The sequence below is a fragment of the Hyperolius riggenbachi genome, chromosome 2, assembly GCF_040937935.1.
Source record: "Hyperolius riggenbachi isolate aHypRig1 chromosome 2, aHypRig1.pri, whole genome shotgun sequence".
NCBI lineage: Eukaryota > Metazoa > Chordata > Amphibia > Anura > Hyperoliidae > Hyperolius > Hyperolius riggenbachi.
The window spans coordinates 252,559,417-252,578,479 of NC_090647.1; the positions used below are offsets into that span (position 1 = coordinate 252,559,417).

The 19,063-nt window shown below is 39.9% G+C and overlaps 1 protein-coding gene across 2 annotated transcripts in view; it reads left to right on the forward strand.

Moving 5' to 3' along the window:
* Window positions 1-16,018, forward strand: part of P2RX1 (purinergic receptor P2X 1) — a 95,177-nt gene extending 79,159 nt beyond the window's left edge. For both annotated transcript variants that reach the window (XM_068268508.1, XM_068268510.1), the window contains 6 exons: window positions 5,126-5,253; window positions 5,726-5,816; window positions 7,176-7,241; window positions 9,000-9,092; window positions 10,072-10,187; window positions 14,050-16,018. In XM_068268508.1, coding sequence (XP_068124609.1) covers window positions 5,126-5,253; window positions 5,726-5,816; window positions 7,176-7,241; window positions 9,000-9,092; window positions 10,072-10,161 — 468 coding nt within the window. In that variant the 3' untranslated portion in view covers window positions 10,162-10,187; window positions 14,050-16,018. The remainder of the gene's footprint in view (window positions 1-5,125; window positions 5,254-5,725; window positions 5,817-7,175; window positions 7,242-8,999; window positions 9,093-10,071; window positions 10,188-14,049) is intronic.
* The last annotated feature ends 3,045 nt before the right edge of the window (window positions 16,019-19,063 follow it).

Genomic DNA, 19,063 nt, shown 5'->3' on the forward strand with positions numbered 1-19,063 from the left:
TGGTGTGAAATGTGAATCACTGTGCTCCACTCCGTGTCTTACTCCACAAACATCCCATCAATATAGCAGCTCACCAGATTAAAACCACTTCAAAATCCAGGTGGGTCTAGCGTATAAACTCAAAGGCAACAGACTCCACTGCTTCAATCTAGATGTGGATCCAGAAGGTGAGGCTGCTCCTGATAATTGTCCATAATAACTGTCAGATTTCCAGCGTTCCCCGCCTGGCTTCCTCAGTCAGTCACGTGATGCTCCAGCTCCTCAGTCTCCACAGCAACCAGTGCCTACAGCAGCCAAAGCTATCCTCAACTCAAGAGTGGAGTCTGTTGCCTTTGAGTTTATATGCTAGACCCACCTGGATTTTGAGGTGGTTTTAATCTGATGAGCTGCTATATTGATGGAGCACAGTGATTCATGTTTCAGGGTGGATGCATGCTTTTTCAATATTGTTATAACAGTAGTGCACTATGTGGAGGCTTTTTTTCTAACTTCACAGATTATATGAAGAGGAGCACTGTCATAGTCCTGGTCTAAGTGTTTTTATACAGTGAAATGAGAATGACTGCACTATCTGCACAGTAGCAAGGGGCCTACTACTCCGCAGGCACAAGCTTTCTGCCCCTTCACAGTCCGACAGAGGGTCCTAACTCTGGAATGTCGAGAAGGAGGGGGCAGGGGAAGCCTCTGGATTACAGCACTTTTTTTTCACTACAGGAACATTTTAATAGATGTAAATAGGGGACTATCCCATTACACATACAATTTTCAAATTAGATGCAACCATTCAAGAGAAATTAAGTCAGTTGAAAAGTCAGTCACAGAAGCCAACAATCTTTGCAGAAAATTTGGAGATGCCAGAAAATTGTTAGTTGCTTCCCCTACACAGGACCAACACCACCTCCACTATCATTGTGTTCTATGGGAAAGACTGTCTGGTTTCCCCTCCCAGCTCCTCCCTAACTACCTCATGTGAGTAATAATAGGATGGGAGGAATTTTGATGGCTTTACAGAGTTGCTGTTCTCTCAGGCAAGTGGAATCTGACATTGTCGCAGGAAGACAGCAGTGAAAATCCAAACATATCCAAAGATGTCTGATTGCTCAAACTGCTATCCGGAACCAGGGAGTAGACCAGCCTACACCTGGATCCTCAACAGTGCATAAGTATACAGCAGGGAAGGAAAGGACCCGTTCTCAATCTGGACTTCACAATAGTAGCTTAATTTATTAGTACCATAGCTATTACATAGCAAAAGTTTCAGCACTCAGATCTTTCGCAAACGTTTCACGGTAAGGTCCAATAAATATCACTTTAAAAAGCATTTTAGATTAAAGTTCTCATTCATTCCATATGGTTAAGGGTCCTTTTTTCACTTAATCAGTTGCTCTCAGTTATAACTGAAAGAAAACTGATTTTCAAAGTAATGCCCATGTTTTCCTATGGCCTCTCATACACTCAACACGTTTTAACTGAAATCTTCTTCCCAATGCACTGCTATGGAAAAAACGCATACCAACACATAATAACACACACTAACGCATACAAACTGATTAAGTGTAAACGGGGCCTTAGAGTGTTTTTATCTGGGTTTATCAACTCTCCCTTCTCAGGAGGGCAGTCTCGCAGCCCATGCCTTCATTCGCTGATACGTTCTTCAGTACTTACCGTCTCAATTTGTTTACTGCATGCTGGCATTTGAAGAAATGACGCCCTATGGGGGAAATACATTTCTTCTTACTAACATCCATACTGTACTGATTTCTGCCTGTTTATTTCTTGTACACCCTTATGTCACTTCGATATTCATTTATTCTTATCCGAACATCCTAGTGGTCTGACCCACATAGCCCATCCTGCAGGGACATTTAAGAAAATAGACGACATTTGTAGTAACATGAGAAATTTCCATTGATATTGATTTTTGTCCCTTTTATCGGTTGAATAACGTGGTCACCCCTAAGGATGCTCAGACAGCTCTGGCAGCTCAGACAAGAAAAGGTGCCTTTCTTCCTAGGGAATAAAGAAGAACCCTCACCTGGTTCTTGCTTCATCCTCACCAGGATGTCTCTCAAACTTTTACCTTTCTTTTTTTTTTTTTTTACACAAAAGAGGGGGGTGAGTGAAAGATTTTAGATAGCAAAGGGTCTGCTTACACCAATATCCGTGCATCAAGAACACTATTCTTCACCAACTGAGCATGGTTATCATATGTATAAATTGGTTGCACCTCCCTAGTCTAGACCATCTCTAGCCAAACACTCCCTAAGATCTTTCCTATCCAATGTGGCAACCATTTCTGCTATGGCTGCCACCTCCCTTTTCTCATACCCTCTTGACACAAAATCTTCAATCATTCAATGCACTTGGCACCAGTACTACCCATCATTAAATGTAATGCACCTTGCTCTTATGAATTGGCTTTTTGGTAACCCGCGAATCAGTGGTCAGGGGTGGCAGCCACTTGCCAATAGAGCATCTCTATTGTGTTTGTTTCTGGAAAAGATCTGCCATCAAAACCCAATCATGTATCTGAATATTCATGTCAAAAAAATGGAGATTTTGTGAATGGAATTCAAGGGTGAAATTAACTGTTCCGTTGCAGATATTGAGTCCATCAAAAAAAAACGCACATAAATCATCCTCCGGTCCGGTAGGGCAAAAAACAAATCATCAACATATCTGCAATAGCTTTTCCTGAAATGTTTAAAGCTTTTATTGTTTAAAACATACTTGTACTCAAACTCTGCCATTTAAATGTTAGCTAGCATTGGAACATAAGGGGCCCCCTTCGGGACTCCCCTAATCTATAGATAGAAATCCCTTTGAATTTGAAAATAATTAGATCTTAACCACTTTATGACAGCCTGACTCATAAAAACATCCTGCTCGAGCCTCTTAATGGCTCCAGGACGTTTTTATAAGTCAGACAGTGTTGCTACTGCTGTGCGTGCACGCGCGCCTACGCATGTCCATCCCCGTGGACGTGCACATGAAAATAGTGAAAGAAATACCACCAAAAAAAACCCACCTTTATTTCCAAATACTATATTGTCACAATACTTTGTACTAGGGACATAATTAAAATCTTGTGATAACCAGAACAAATAGGCAGATAAAATGTGTGGGTTTTATGTACAGTAGCAGTGTTAATATTAAAACTGTAGGGAATGAAATTGGAGAAATAGTGTGTTTTTTTTTCATTTTTGGCGGATCGCTCAAACTCACTCTTATCACGCGAACGACAGTCTGTACACACGCCCGATTTAGCGGGCGAATGAGTGAACGACGGGTCGTTCAAACGACCCGTCGTTAGCAAAAAACGGATGTGTGTATGGGCCTTTAGTCTCCTCTGCCTGATTTGCCCGCCCTTCACTATAGAAAGTGCATTGTTTCAGCCTGAGAAATTTTGGCCAATCAGAGAGGAACAGAGGGAGGGGAAAACAGGAGGGAAAGAGGCTTCAGCCAATCAGGCTGCATTAGTTAAGTCTGAGGGGAAGTAGAGAAGCAAAAAAAGACAAGACAGCATGCCCTGCAACTTCTCTTTGATAATTTATCAACAAGAAAAGTAATAGTGATTTTAACTTTTGGATTGCCTGATTAGCATCCTTATTACTTGCTTACCAGATAAAAATAAAGAATTGATTTTTGATTTTATGTCCGACAGTTACTCTTTAAGCTATTGGCAAATGAAAGGGATGAGCACTGAAAGGTGAAAATCGCTCTTGTCTGTTAGGGTAAAAACATCTTTAGGGTGAAGTGGTTAAAGGGGTTATGGGGGTATAAAAAAACCCAAAGAGCGTCACTTACCTGGGGCTTCTACCGGCCCTCTGCAGCTATTAAGTCCTACGCCGTCACTGAAGCCCCCTCCGTTCGTCACTGCCGGTGACCTGATAATTATTCATCTAACTAGACGAATAGCACTGCGGCTGCGTGGTCACCAGCGGTGACGAACGGAGGGGGCTTCAGTGACGGCGTTGGACTTAATAGCTGCAGGGGGCCGGTAGAAGCCCCAGGTAAGTGACGCTTTTTGGGTTTTTTTTACACCCCACAGAACTCCTTTAAGCACAAGTCAAGTAAATCACAGGGGAAGGCCACATTAACATCAGATTGCTCAGAGGAGTGAATTGTCCGTTCAGTCGATTCTAGTACCTCCTGATGTGTACATTGGTGGAAAGGCTTACCACATCGAGACTCACTAGATACCTCACATCTGATATGTCAACATTATCTAAATGGTTCAAAAAATTGTGTTGTATCCTGAAGACATAAAGAGTTTGATTTGAGAATTGATTGCAATACACTGTCCAACCATATACCCAACAGTTCCATTAGGGAATTAACTGGTGTGGTAATGGGTCTCTCTGGGGGATGAGCACTGTCTTTATGTTCTTTTTGGCAGGGTATATAGAATCCGGACTCAATAGTTTTCTTTAATCAAGGCAGTCTGTAAAGATTTAGGAAATATGCCGTTATTATAGGCCATAGTCACAAAACCATCTATCTCACCCTCTATACGTAATTATGGATCACCTGGTAGTGGCCTATATGTCTCAGTATCCCCTGCTTGCCTCATGTTCTCTGACGTGGATATTTTTATTTGTTCTCTGACACGAATATTACGTATTCCTCCTATTTTAACCTTCCTAGTACTTCCCTTTCTCGAAGGGAGAGATTATGCTGATCACAATATTAATCATTATCCAACATATTGATTGGCCCAATAGGCTGCCTGTCACTTGACAGGCAGTGTATTGGGCTAATTAGTGTGCATGGATCACGTCCTTTAAAGTCACTGGACCCACCAGGGCTCAGGACGGGTTCAGTGGAGCGGCCGTTAATTAGAGGGTGTGCAAGTAAGTTAGCAGCGCTCGCTATGCTGCACTACAGCATCGTAGCGTGCGCTAAACTCGCGTTCCTTACTTACGCATGCTACACTGCCACTAGCGTGTGTAGCATGCAGAGACTAAAAATGAAGGCACACTGATGTAATAGCGCGAGAAACATGATGTTACTCGCGCTGTTTAGGTTAGTGAATCAACACCAATATGCTTTAAAAACATGAGCCTGAACTGGGATTTCATTTATAATGTCTTACCAAAAATAAGAACAATGTCCTATTTTTTAGGGAGGCACAATTGGTATTATAATTGACTGGCAGTGTGATCTGGATTGGCCACTAAAATACTGCAAACCAACATATAAATTCCATGGACTTCATGATGAGAACTCCGCCTCACAGGGCTTTAACTTCAGGTAAGCCAAGGTTTTTATTCCCCTCTGACTACCCCAAACCAAAGCAGGTATTTGTAGTCGCAGTTTGTATAGCAAGCAGTCCTAACTCTAGTTTTTCCCTGTATAGTCTGCAGAAAAAAAAAACACCTAATCTTCATTAAAAGGATGAGTCTGACGATTTAATATAGAAAATTGAGTTGGTAAATTTGGGGGTAAAAGAGAGAAACAGACTAAATATACCGACTGTAATTGTGTAACAGGAGGCCAAGTCTAAGACTACATAGGGTAGGATCCAATGAATGCATATGCCGGTGAAACAGCAAACCTGTAGTAGTAGAATTTAGAAAGCTATTCACAATAAATCATTTTCACATGAAAAGTGGGGATTTGTTTTTAGTTTTGTCTTGAAAATAAAGTCATCTTTTTCAAATATAATATGCAGCAATACCAATGTTTGATTTTAAAACATGCTATTTTTTTGTGTCCCTTAAAGGCATGCAAGATACTACAAAGAGAATGGGATAAGGAAAAGGACATTATTTAAAGTTTTTGGAATTCGCTTTGATGTCTTAGTGAATGGCGAGGTACTGTAAACTTAAATTAAAATTGTTATTATTACTATTAACAAGATTACAAAATCATGTACCAGAAGACTCCACCAAACATTAATTCTGCAACTTCGGGAGTATTGTTCACCTACTGACAACCTAGTACCTACCAGACCTATAGACAACAGCAGGTGGTGAAAGGGAGAAAGGGCAGATCATATTTACTACCTATTTAGCATCAGCTGCTTGTAGGCATGTGCCTATAGGATCGTTGCACAGACTTGCGGTAATATTACCGTGTACAGACATTGCACAGCAATATTACCCTTACTACCGGCACTGTGCACCAAGAGTTAAACTATTAGCATGACCCACGGTACTCGACTAGCGAGTGATACTGTTGGTAGTGCATGGTAGCTTAGCAACACTCATGATAGTCAAGTACCAGGGGTCACACTAATAGCGTAACTCACAGTATACAGTGCCGATAATAAGAGTACCCACAAATTAATTTAAAATTTTGTGGGTTTTTTAGTTGTCACTATTTCAACTCAGATGACCCCCATAGAGCCACATTAATCCATGCCATGCACTGACGACCAATCTGAAACAGGCTGTTTGCATGTTGGATTATTGTGGCTCTGTACAATTAAGAAGCTGACACATGATTGCATTCCAGTGGTTCTGGAGGTGTGTTTAGCTTACAGGGACAACAAAGGATGATTTGCATATTCAGCAGTGATGCATCGTGGGAGACATCATATGCTCACTCCACCCTGAATCATCACAAATACCTTCTGTTTTAAGAAGGAAAACTTGTTTTTCCTAATATTTTAGTGAGGGCTTTTTGGTCTTTTGTAGCCCCTTACACCCTCCGAGGAGTTCTGGTTCACCATGAGCTTGCTGGGTAATCTGTAACTCAGATGATGCAAGTCACAAAATGATTTTAACCAGTGGTGGAGAGACACATCCATTTAGCCCCGAAGCATGAGTCTGTCTACATGTGCTCTGTTCTTCTGTGGGAATACTTAGCTTTTTATAATTCTTATCCTTAATGACAAACAAGTAGATTGATATCCCACTCTGCAGGTTCCCTAGGAGAATATAAACCAATACTTCATATTTCACAATTTAAATTGTTCATGCAGGAAGCATGGTGAGCATATGCCTCAGTGTGCACATTTCAGTGCATTGTGTACTTTCTGCTACCTGTCTGGTCAGAAGGAAAATTTCAGTCAGAACTGATTGGATTCAACTGAGTTACAATAAATGCATATTATTGCTTGCTGACCTGTGATACACACAAACAAAACTCTATAATTTTGCTAATTCTACTATGACCAAACATTGACATTATAAAGAGCTTGTGTGATGCCACTGTTATGTTTATTTTAGGGAGGAAAATTTGATATAATTCCAACCATGACAACAATAGGCTCCGGAATTGGCATCTTTGGCGTGGTAAGTTCTTTATGGTATACAAGGAAGGGAATTGCACATCTTAACCTATTTTGGTTCCTGGACGTAGAAACTACGTCCAGGAACCATGCGCACTACCGGGCGCTCCCGCGGCCGATCGCGCTTGTGCACGCGCACTCCCGGCCCGTGGTACGTTAGCCAGGCAATCAGTGAATCGGGCTATGGTGCCCGATCACTGATTCCTCTCCCCCACTGAAAAAGCGACAGCTTCTCTCGGAAGCTTCGCTTTTTCTGGCTGTAACGTACCCCATGCGTCGCTCTAAGCGTGTGTTACGCTTAGAGTGACGTCATGTAAACAAACTCATGGCCGCCATCTTGTGACCAAAAAGTAAAACTACAACTAAAAGTAAAAAAAATAAAACTCAAACACACATTTACATTATAAATCACTTGTTTACATCCCACCCTCCCAAAACTACCCAAATAAAATGTTTAATATTAAAAAAAAAAATTACAATAAAAAAAACATGTAAATATTTACCTAAGGGTCTAAACTTTTTAAATATCAATGTAAAGATGAAATACTTCTATATTTTTTTATTTTAAACTTGTAAATAGTGATAGATGCAAAACGGAAAAAAATGCACCTTTATTTCCAAATAAAATATTGTCGCCATACATTGTGATAGGGACATAATTTTAATGGTGTAATAACCGGGACATATGGGCAAATACAATACGTGTCTTATTCTTCCTGTTAAAATACATTTACAGTAAAGTGGCTCTTAGCAAAATGTACCCCCCAAAGAAAGTCTAATTGGTGGCGGAAAAAACAAGATATAGATCAGTTCATTGTGATAAGTAGTGATAAAGTTATAGGCTAATGAATGGGAGGTGAACATTTCTCAAGGGAAAACGACGGAACGCGAATGGGTTAATAATAGTAACGATATTACAGATTAGCAGGGGTGCAGGTATATCAAACAAATAAGGTGTAGATTAAAAAATTTACAAAAAATTATATTGGGTATAAAACACATTATCCAATCAGAACAGTGAAAAGAGACAGCTGTAAGGGACTTACAGAGGGAAGCAGCTTATGATGAGTATTGGGAGTGGATAAGTCTGGCAGCCAGGTTCATGGCAGATTGCAGGGGTCGAAGTCTGGTCTCTGGAAGTCCAGAGAGTGCTCCAGCAGTCTAGGCGAGAGATGAAAAGTGCATGGTCAAGGACAAGGAGTTTAATATGTTTTGAGTTTTGTTTGAAATATAGAGCTTTGTAGAAATACCACAACTTAATACGCTAATCTGAAATATTCTATTTATTTTGTTGTTATGAAGCTTCAACATAGACAAAATCTTGTAACTTGGACTACTTTAGTAGTCATTATTCTTGTATGATACATACAGATACATACAGATTGTAAGCTTTATAATTACATGATACTATACAGCAAATTGTTAAGGAATTCCATGTTATTCAAGAAATGTTTTAACACTATACTTATCTTTACCTGTATCTCATTGTTCAACTATGCATTCAATAAACTTTATTGAAACAGAAAGTAGAGAGACAACTTCATTGTCTGAGGGAGGAGAGGTGAGGGTAGGTGACACTAACTGGGGTGAGGGGGTAGGGAGGGCCTGAGAGGTTCGGATGTAGGGAGATGGTGTCTCTGATAGTGGCAACGTCTTGGGTAGAAAGGTTAGTAATGAGGGATCGGTGTATGTTTACTTTGTAAGATTTCTGTTATATATTTCATGTAATTTACATTCTTCATATTTATTTTTATTTATCAAGGCAACTGTTGTATGTGATTTGATGTTATTACATATTCTTCCAAAACGAAACTACTACAAGGAGAAAAAATTCAAGTATGCAAAAAGTGAAAAGGTAAATACATTGTTCAAATAATAGTACAAGCAAATAAACTGTATGATTCTATTATTGGCTACTTCACTGAAACAGTAAGGATTTCGATCTCTTTAATTGCACTGCATTTACTGTGCTTTTACCTATTTGATTTGCATTGTTCAATAAAATGTATTGACACAAAAATAGTAAAGGTGTAAATGTTAACTTTAAAGGATACCCGAACTGACATGTGACATGATGAGATAGACATGTATATGTACAGTGCCTACAACACAAAAAAGTAGGCTGTGTTCCTTTTTTTCTTTATCTGCCTGAAAGAGTTAAATATCAGGTATGTAAGTGGCTGACTCAGTCCTGACTCAGACAGGAAGTGACTACAGTGTGACCCTCACTGATAAGAAATTCCAACTTTAAAACACTTTCCTAGCAGAAAATGGATTGAGAGAGCAAGAAAGAGATAAAAAGTGGCTGCTGTTATTTGTCTTGTCTTATAATGGGCAGTAGCTTCCAAATGCTGAATACCCACTATGCAGTAGGTAGATAGCAAAGAAAAATGTTTAAAAAAAATATTATATGCAAAGGCTCTTTCTATTCAGTCCCCAGTCCAATACAAAAATTATTTATCCATTGAAATGCTTGTCACAATAATATGGTTTGCTGCTGCTGGTTGTGTTCCTCTGTTGGCCATCCAGTGATTTAGAATTCAGTAATGTCCAGTAGTACAAGAAACAAGGCACTTAAGTCTTTGGGTGCTGCTACATAAACCTATGGTAGGTGCTGAATTTCCTACCCTCGGCTTATACTCGAGTAAATCGTTTTTTGTTGTTTTTTTAGTAGTTGGGTGGTCAGCTTGTAGTATACCTGAGGAAATATATGTAGTTTATGGAAATGTGTCGACGTAACATGATCCTAAAAACTCTTTTTATTATTATCTTTATTATCATATGGTTATTTGTTTAATATATTTATCTACTGCACTTCTTGTCTCCTATTTCAGAAGACACTGAATAAAGAAGAAACTATGGGCTATACAAATAACAGCCAACAAGACAATTCTCAGGATTCTGCTGCATCAGCTGCCAGTTAACAAAACAACATTTCAAAAGCAGAAAAGTAAGTTACAGCATCTCTTTATGTACATGTATCTATGTATAATACATGCGTGCTTCCAAAGATAATTTTACATAGTGTAAAACTTCAGCCAAAACTGGGGTTGTCCCACCACTGAGATTTTTCCCCATAACATTTCTCAGTGACCTACAGCTTACCTGCGAGTTGTGAGAGGAATGTACTATTTCTCCTCTACTTTGCTTTTTATAGTCCACTGTGAGCTGATTACCATGTTATTGCCTGCTCTGTGGATGTGTCCACATTGATGACAGAATGTTGCAAAACAGGTGTCAAACACAAAACCCATGCACCAAATGTGGCCCTCATTATATGCATTATTTTAAATCGTAAAAACGACAGCACACTGCCTTCCCATCCAGAGGAGCACATTGGTGACAGTTTTTCTGGTTGAAACATTGTCAGTCAGTGGGGTGCAGTAAAAACCCACAGAACCCCTCAGCAAAATGAGTATGGGGCCCCCTCTTGGGAACCAATCTCCCTTGTGTTCCTGGTAAACTCCCTCCCATTCCCAACCACCTCAGATTACCAAAAAGGATATGGGGAAGTAAAGCACAGCATCTTGCCTTGAGCCACATTTCGTCTTGATCCTTTTTGCCTAAGCAGCACTGGGGCAGGTACATATCAAACTGCTCCCTTGCGCTACTCTGCAGAAGGGGGAGGAGCTGACCCCCCCCCCCCCCCCCATCATGTTCGCTATGGTTATGCCACTTAGTTTGACATTGTTCAGTAGTGGTTTAATCTTAATAAACCCATGACTTAGACTGTGTTTTAGATTTTGGCCCCTTTCATGATTGAGTTTGACACCCCTGCTCTAAGTAGTAGCATGAAGAGTTGCTAAGTCATCTCTTGCCTGTATTATTATATACATAATGCAATTATGTGAAACAGGAAATTCTGCCTACATTAGCAGCTGATTTAAATGATGCCTACTATTAATGTTGAAGTAAGTGTTCCTATGTACTTAAAGGACCTCTGTCGCGAAAATCTTAAAATTTAAAATACATGTAAACATATACAAATAAGAAGTAGGTTTCTTCCAGAGTAAAATGAGCCATAAATTAATTTTCTCCTATGTTGCTGTCACTTACAGGAAGTAGTAAAAATCTGACACTACCGACAGATTCTGGACTAGCCCATCTTCTCATGGGGGGTTCTCAGGGTTTTCTTTGTTTTTAAAAACACTTAGTGAATGGCAGTTGTTCTGTCCAGGGAGGCTGCCCAGCATCATTGTATAAATCTTTTTCAGGGAATGTCTTTATAAAGAATAAAGGCCATGCTGAGAATCCCCCATAAGGGGGATAATGTCAGATAATCGGTAATGTCAGATTTCTACTACCTACTGTAAGTGACAGCAACATAGGAGAAAAGTAATGTATGGCTCATTTTACTCTGGAAGAAACGTACGTCTTATTTATATGTGTTTTAAATCTTAAGATTCTTGTGACAGTTCCTCTTTAAAGGGAACCTTAACTGAGAGTGATATGGATGTTTCCTGTTAAACAATACCAGTTGCCTGGCAGTCCTGCTGATCTCTGTGACTGCAATAGTGGCTGAATCACACCCTGAAACAAGCATGCAGCTAATCCAGTCTGACTTCAGTCAGAGTACCTGATCTGCATGTTTGTTCAGGGGCTGTGGCTAAAAGTATTAGAGACACAGGGTCAGCAGGAGAGTCAGGCAACTGGTATTATTTTTAAAAGGAAAAATCCATATCCTTCTCAGTTTAGGTTCCCTTTAAAGGGAACCTGAAGTGATAGTGAATACAGAGGCTGCCATCTTCATTCTTTTATAAATTATGCCAGTTGCCTGGCTGTCATGCTGAGCTCTAGGCTTTTTAGAGTCACACCTACAACAAGCATGCAGCCAGTGGAGTCAGACCAGAGTCAAAGCATCTGATCTGCATACTCCTTCTGGGCCAGTGATTAGAGGAAGAGCATCAGCACTGGAGCCATGCAACTGGCATTGCTTATTAGAGAATGAAGATGGCAGCCATACATGTTCCGCACACTTCAGGTTCCCTTTACATTCATATCCTGCAGGAAGCACTACCACCTGAGCATCATTAGTGTAAAACCCTTGAGACTGTAGTCTGGCAACTTTTCTGGGGGGAGTAGGTGGTTGGATATTTGCACCCTCTGTATCATGGATTACTAACCCTTATGCCTGGCGTGCTCAGCTGGCATTGATAACTGGGAAATACCATGAATGTATTCCTACTTGAGTGAGTGCTAGAATTGTCTATTATCTGTGTCACTGGGGCATTTTGGTTCAATATTTTATCAATTATTATTTTAGTATTAGTAATAGTATTTTCTTGTTTGCTGGTGGCTAAAGACATTGTATTGATAAGATGTGAAAATACAATATCACCTAGGAGAAAACAAATGGAATTGAATAAGGACCAGAGGATCAGCAGGGCAGCCAGGAAATGCAAATTGTTTCAAAGGAAAATAAATATGGCAGCCTCCATACAGGAGCATAACTACATATCATGAACCCTCCCCCAGCAAAACCTTTATGGGGCCAGCCAATGTTTACACCATTTCCCATTTACCCCTTGGTGACCCTCACAGCCTGGGGAACCATCCAGCAAGGGTCATAAAACAAGTGTGGGCTTTATAATTGTCACCCGCATAACAAGTGTAGGCACAACAACACCTGAAGAACGCCTGATCTGAAGGATGGACCCCTTTATCAGAGGGAGTGCACTAGTAGTCAGGGCCCCCTTACAGCTCTGCCTCTGTATTCCTCCCACTTCAGGCATCCTTTAACCACTTCACCACTGAGGGGTTTTACCCCTTGAACACCAGAGCAATTTTCACCTTTCAGCGCTCCTTCCATTCATTCGTCTATAACTTTATTATTACTTATCCCAATGAAATGAACTATATCTTGTTTTTTTCGCCACCAATTAGGCTTTCTTTAGGTGGGACATTATGCCAAGAATTATTTTATTCTAAATGTGTTTTAATGGGAAAATAGGAAAAAATGTGGGAAAAAATTATTACTTTTCAGTTTTCGGCCATTATAGTTTTTAAATAAAGCATGCTACTGTAATTAAAACCCATGAAATGTATTTAACCATTTGTCCCGGTTATAAAACCATTTAAATTATGTCCCTATCACAATGTTTGGCAACAATATTTTATTTGGAAATAAAGGTGCATTTTTTTTCAGTTTTGCATCCATCCCTAATTACAAGCCCGCAGTTTATAAAGTAACAGTGTTATACCCTCTTGACATAAATATTTAAAAAGTTCAGTCCCTAAGGTAACTATTTATGTTTTTTTTTTTTTTTTTTTTTTTTTTTAATTACAAAAAAAAAAAAAATTGGGGAGTGTGGGAGGTAATGAGTTAATTTATTGTGTAAATGTAATGTTTGTTTATGTAAAATGCTTTTAGGGTGTAGTTTAGTATTTGGCCACAAGATGGCCACAGTGTGTTTGTTTACATGCGACCTGTAAGCGTCCTTCCGGACGCTTACAGGAAGCAGTAGGAGGCTGGGAGAATCACTATGATCGCGCTGTTTCTAATAGAAGCAGCGCGATCATTGCGGGGGCTTAGATCAACGAACGGGAATGGATTTTCCCGTTCATTGATCTCCGTGCAAGCAGGCGGCGGCGTGCACGAGCGGCGGGTGCACGCGCACGAGCGGCGGTAGCGAGGACAGCGGCGGTAGCGCGGAAGGTACGGATTTCTCCGTCCCTGGTTTTTTAGGGGGGAAAAAAGGGACGGAGAAATTCGTACCGCGGGGGTTTAAGTGGTTAAGGGTATAGATATTGAGGCAATATACAGTATATTTGGGAAAATAAAATCTTAATAAATGTTTTTCCTTGTGTTGCAGGGATTGCACAATGGTCACCAGTTTGAAAATGTTGTATATTTTGGTTATTTGGACTTAAGCCAAAATCTCCCTGGTGCAGGAGAAAGACTTTCAGATGCAGTCACATTACACATTTTGGAAGAATTAGAAAAGCACTGACATAATACTGTAAAATGAAAGCTGATGAAAATACATAACCCTGCTGTACCAGAACAGAAGTGAATAATGTACAGTTTAAAGTCCTCACCATATAACAAGTAACATACATGGGTTACACTAATAGGTGGAGGTAAATGCTTCAAGTGATGCTGTATTTCATGAGATGAGAAGTCATTACTTATGTTTGCTGTGAAGTGATTTCACACCTTTAAAATTAAAACATCTGTCACAAAACACAATGAAAAAATGGATAGAAGGACCACAACAGAGACGTTACTGCCTAAGCTGTGATGTGAATTGCTGGTGTCCTGAAGAATACTATACCTGCTACTGAAAATAATGACTGAGTATGATGATACCTGCCTCCTTGTTTGTTGTTCTCAACCATTTCCTTGTATGTGGTCCCTGAACTTTTCCTAGATGTCTAATAGTGGTATGATTTCTAGTGGAGGGTGTGGTTGTATTCTGTATATAAAAAAGGCAATCGGTACAAGTTGCTGAAAATAACACAAATGCGCAAATACTCAAAAGCCTTGTCTTTTGAACAGGGAAATAAAGAGTAAACTTTGTATATTGAATAGTTATTGCTACATAAAACTTGGAACCATTGAACCTGTAATCCTGTGTGCCACAGTATGGCCTTGTTCACATTATGGCTGTAGCAGTTTGTGCTGGTAATGTAGCATGCATGGTGTTAGTTACATGCATGTGTAATGTTAACATGTCACTTGGTTAGAACATGACTCATGCATTATCCTGAAATGTGCTCAAATATGTGAGGACAATGCAGTCCACTAATATGCGGAGATGAGAACATGTTCATTGAGTTGTATGGGCAGGATATTTGCATGCATTAACATAATGGCTTCAATACAGTAAGACCTGTGCGGTAAAAATTTCAAGTTCGGTAATTTACCTCATGCGGTAAAAAGGTTTTTATTAAGTATTCACTAGGCTTTTCACACATGCGGTAATAGTTTGGCAATTTACTGAAAAACTGCATGTTAATTCACAATTATTTTTACCTCATGTGGTATTTTATTCAGTATTGTAAGGAATGATGTGGTATTTCATTCAGTATTTGACGGATTACAGCAGCACATGGAAATGGATGAAAGACGCAGCATTTTTTTTTCACTATTCTGACAAGAAACGTGCAAGTCCAAAGTACGTAAATATAACATAAAATTTGTATCAGCTCAAAACTATTAGCATCTTATTAATCATTTTAATCACCATACGACATAATCATATTTTAAAATTGGGGAAATATGTTTTACCTAAATAATTACCATATGATATACTCGACTATAAGTCTAGAAATTTAGGTCTGAATCACTGAATAAAAGTAGAGGAGTCAACTTGTACACGAGTCAGACCTAAATTTCGGACTCATGGCCAAGAGAGTGAGGGGTGCACCTTTCTCTCAACATTTGCAGAGGAAGCCGCAGCAGCCAGCATGCTTTATAACACCCCTATCACTATTACCTTTTTCTTGGAAAAGCACTACTTTGTATAGCCTTTGATATGAGAAGGATTTAGAGACATCCATTTCTAACCAATAACACTTAGCACACAGAGTAATGTGTGTGCTGTTAGCGACATTCCCTTTTGCACTAATTTACCCCATGGTAAGTGACACTTTATTGATAAAGGAAAGGCCAGGAAAACACAGGTCTGAAATTCCTGGCCACAACAACTAACAAGGAAAGGGCAGGGGGAAGATACTGGACTACAGTGCTTACAGTGCTTACTATGGAGGGGGAGTAGATGATTGCTGCACTTGGGAACCTGGAGGAGTTATCGGCTGCACTTAAAGGACCACTCCCACGAATCAATAAATTTTTAACCATCCAACAGTATATATATATATATATATATAGTATATATGAGCCTTGCTGTGTCATTTTTTTTTTATTTTGTGATGTCCCTTTAATTTACTGTTTGCCACTGAAATCGGAGTCCGTCAGTCCCTTGCATACCGTTGACGGACTTTTGTATCTAATAAACATTGCAGGGGGAGCCTTTGCAGGGTTTGGTAGAAAAAAGACGAGATGGTTTTGCCCTGCAATCCCAACTGTGAAGATCATTGCGCTCGTGCTTACCCCTCAGCAGTAGCCATTATTTAGAAGGACCCCTCCGCACTTAGGCATCCCGCAGGCTTTTAGGGAGGCAGCTGTCAGTGCAGACTTTGCTGCGCAATGAGCCGCTCTTCCTCTACCTTGATTCGCCTGCGGGTCTGCCAATGATGACGTGTGGAGGAGCTGAGTGACTTTGCGGTGGCAGAGTCAGTATGGGCTTCCCTCTGTCTATCGCCGCGGCTCACGTCCTTATGACGTGCGGCGTAATGAGCGCAGAGCTCGCTCTGCTGTACTGACAGAGCATACAGCTTCTGTCTTTCGCCGCGCCTCCAGCCCTGATGACGTTGTCATTAGCAGACTCGCAGGCGAATCAAGGTAGAGGGAGAGCGGCTCATTGCGCAGCAAAGTCTGCGCTGACGGCTGCCTCCCTAAAAGCCTGCGGAGAGGTCCTTCTGAATAACTGCTACTGCTGAGGGGTAAGCACGAGCGCAATGATTTTCACAGTTGGGATTGCAGGGCAAAACCATCTCGTCTTTTTTCTACCAAACCCTGCAAAGGCTCCCCCTGCAATGTTTATTAGATACAAAATTCCGTCGACATTATGCAAGGGACTGATGGACTCCGATTTCAGTGGCAAACAGTGAATTAAAGGGACATCACAAACTTAAAAAAAATGACACAGCAAGGCTCATATATACTATATATATATACTGTTGGATGGTTAAAAATGTATTGATTCGTGGGAGTGGTCCTTTAAGGGACAGGAGGAGTTAATGGCTGCAATACTGTATGCAGTGTAGTCATTAACCCCTCCTGGTCCCCAAGTGCAGCTGGTAATTTCTCCTGGTCCCCAAGTGCAGCCATTAACTTTGCTAGGTAGACTTATACTTGAGTAAAAAAAAAATTCCAGCTTAAGAAGGTGAAATTTAACCTTATACACAAGGTTGACTTATATTCGAGGATATAAAGTAAATTAGTTTTAACCTTTTCTCTGCTCTGTTTCCTCCCTTCTATAACCTTCTCAATGGCTGCTTGCTATGTTACCTACATCTCCAGACTGTAGGTAAAATACCAAACATGTTTTACTGCATGCTGTATTCTTTGAGAATTGACATTTACTAGGTATTTACATCAGAAGTTGGTAATTTACCTCACTAGATGGTATTTTTCTTTTTCCATGCGATAACAGCCTTTGTGAATTTGCATTTCAGAAAATGGGTCTAATGCACAACAGTACAGTAAAGTTGCCATTGCTAATGCCAGGAAGCACTGAGGGCATTACCGTGGTAAAGCGTACATTGCTGTGGTAACGTGTGTTTTACCATGCATTACCATAGCAATGCGCATGCCAACCCGGTAATGCCTGCAGTGCCGTTCTCTCCAGGCGTTAGCAACAGTAAGATTTCCATGCGCTCCTTTACCGCACTATTGTGCATCGGGCCACATGTTTTTCATTAAGTTTTAGTTTTTTTAACTGCATGCAGTAACCTGATATTCTACTGTATCCTGTTCCTACTATATATATTTTTCAAAACTCAAGTAAATAGATCTATCAGAGAATCAAAACCACCACACATTCTCTTCATCTCTAGCAAATGCTGTATGTATGCACAGGAAGCCTGTCACGTCACTGTCAATTTTAGTCACATGAATGTATATGTTGATTTATGCTTTTTGAGTGAACTGAGGTCACTACCATTGCTGGACAATGTAATATTGAAGTTTCATTTTAAATATTGATATCAAATTAAATATTAAAGATGGTTTCACACTGTGTGTGTCTGTTGCATTATAATGTGTGTGAACTGCAACATACACTGCACACGTTATAGCATACATGTTAATGCAAAGCCTGCATGCAGTGAGTTAGAATAAAGCGATCTTTTACAATGCAGGAATGTGAATAAACCCATACAACTGTATGGGCAGTGAGCTGACAAGCAGAATTGATATGCCACGCAGCACACAGGAGCCTGAATGTCTGATTTGGGTCACAAATTATTATGAAACATTATGCTGCGTGTTATGCAACATATTGTGCAGGTTTTATGCTACTCACAAAATTCCTTTGTAAATATGTTCTGGATGGGTTTTCTGTGTGCCGTTTGTACATTGTTTTTTTTCTTCTGTCCACCACCACCCTGTAGACAAATAGAAATCAATATTTGTTAAAAGCTGTTAATTTGTATAACTTATTTCTGCAGAACAGAAAGTAACACTATGGAAGCTAAACTCTTCTGTCTAGAATTAGCAGTAAATCAAGCTGAAACTGAGTTTATAATAATAGTGAACTTAATAGCATCTTATTTAAAGGATACCACAACTGACATGTGGCATAATGAGATAGACATGGGTATGTACAGTGCCTAGCACACAAATAACTATGCTGTGTTCCTTTTTTTCTTTCTCTGCCTGAAAGAGGTAAATATCAGATATGTAAGTGGCTGACTCAGTCCTGACTTAGACAGGAAGTGACTACAGTGTGACCTTCACTGATAAGAAATTCCAACTATAAAACACTTTCCTAGAAGAAAATGGCTTCTGAGAGCAAGAAAGAGATAAAAAAGGGGGAAATTCTTATCAGTGAGGGTCACACTGTAGTCACTTCCTGTCTGAGTCAGGACTGAGTCAGCCACTTACATACCTGATATTTACCTCTTTCAGGCAGAGAAAGAAAAAAAGGAACACAGCCTAGTTATTTGTGTGCTAGGCACTGTACATACCCATGTCTATCTCATTATGCCACATGTCAGTTGTGGTATCCTTTAAAGTAACCCTGTATTTTATGGAAGTGC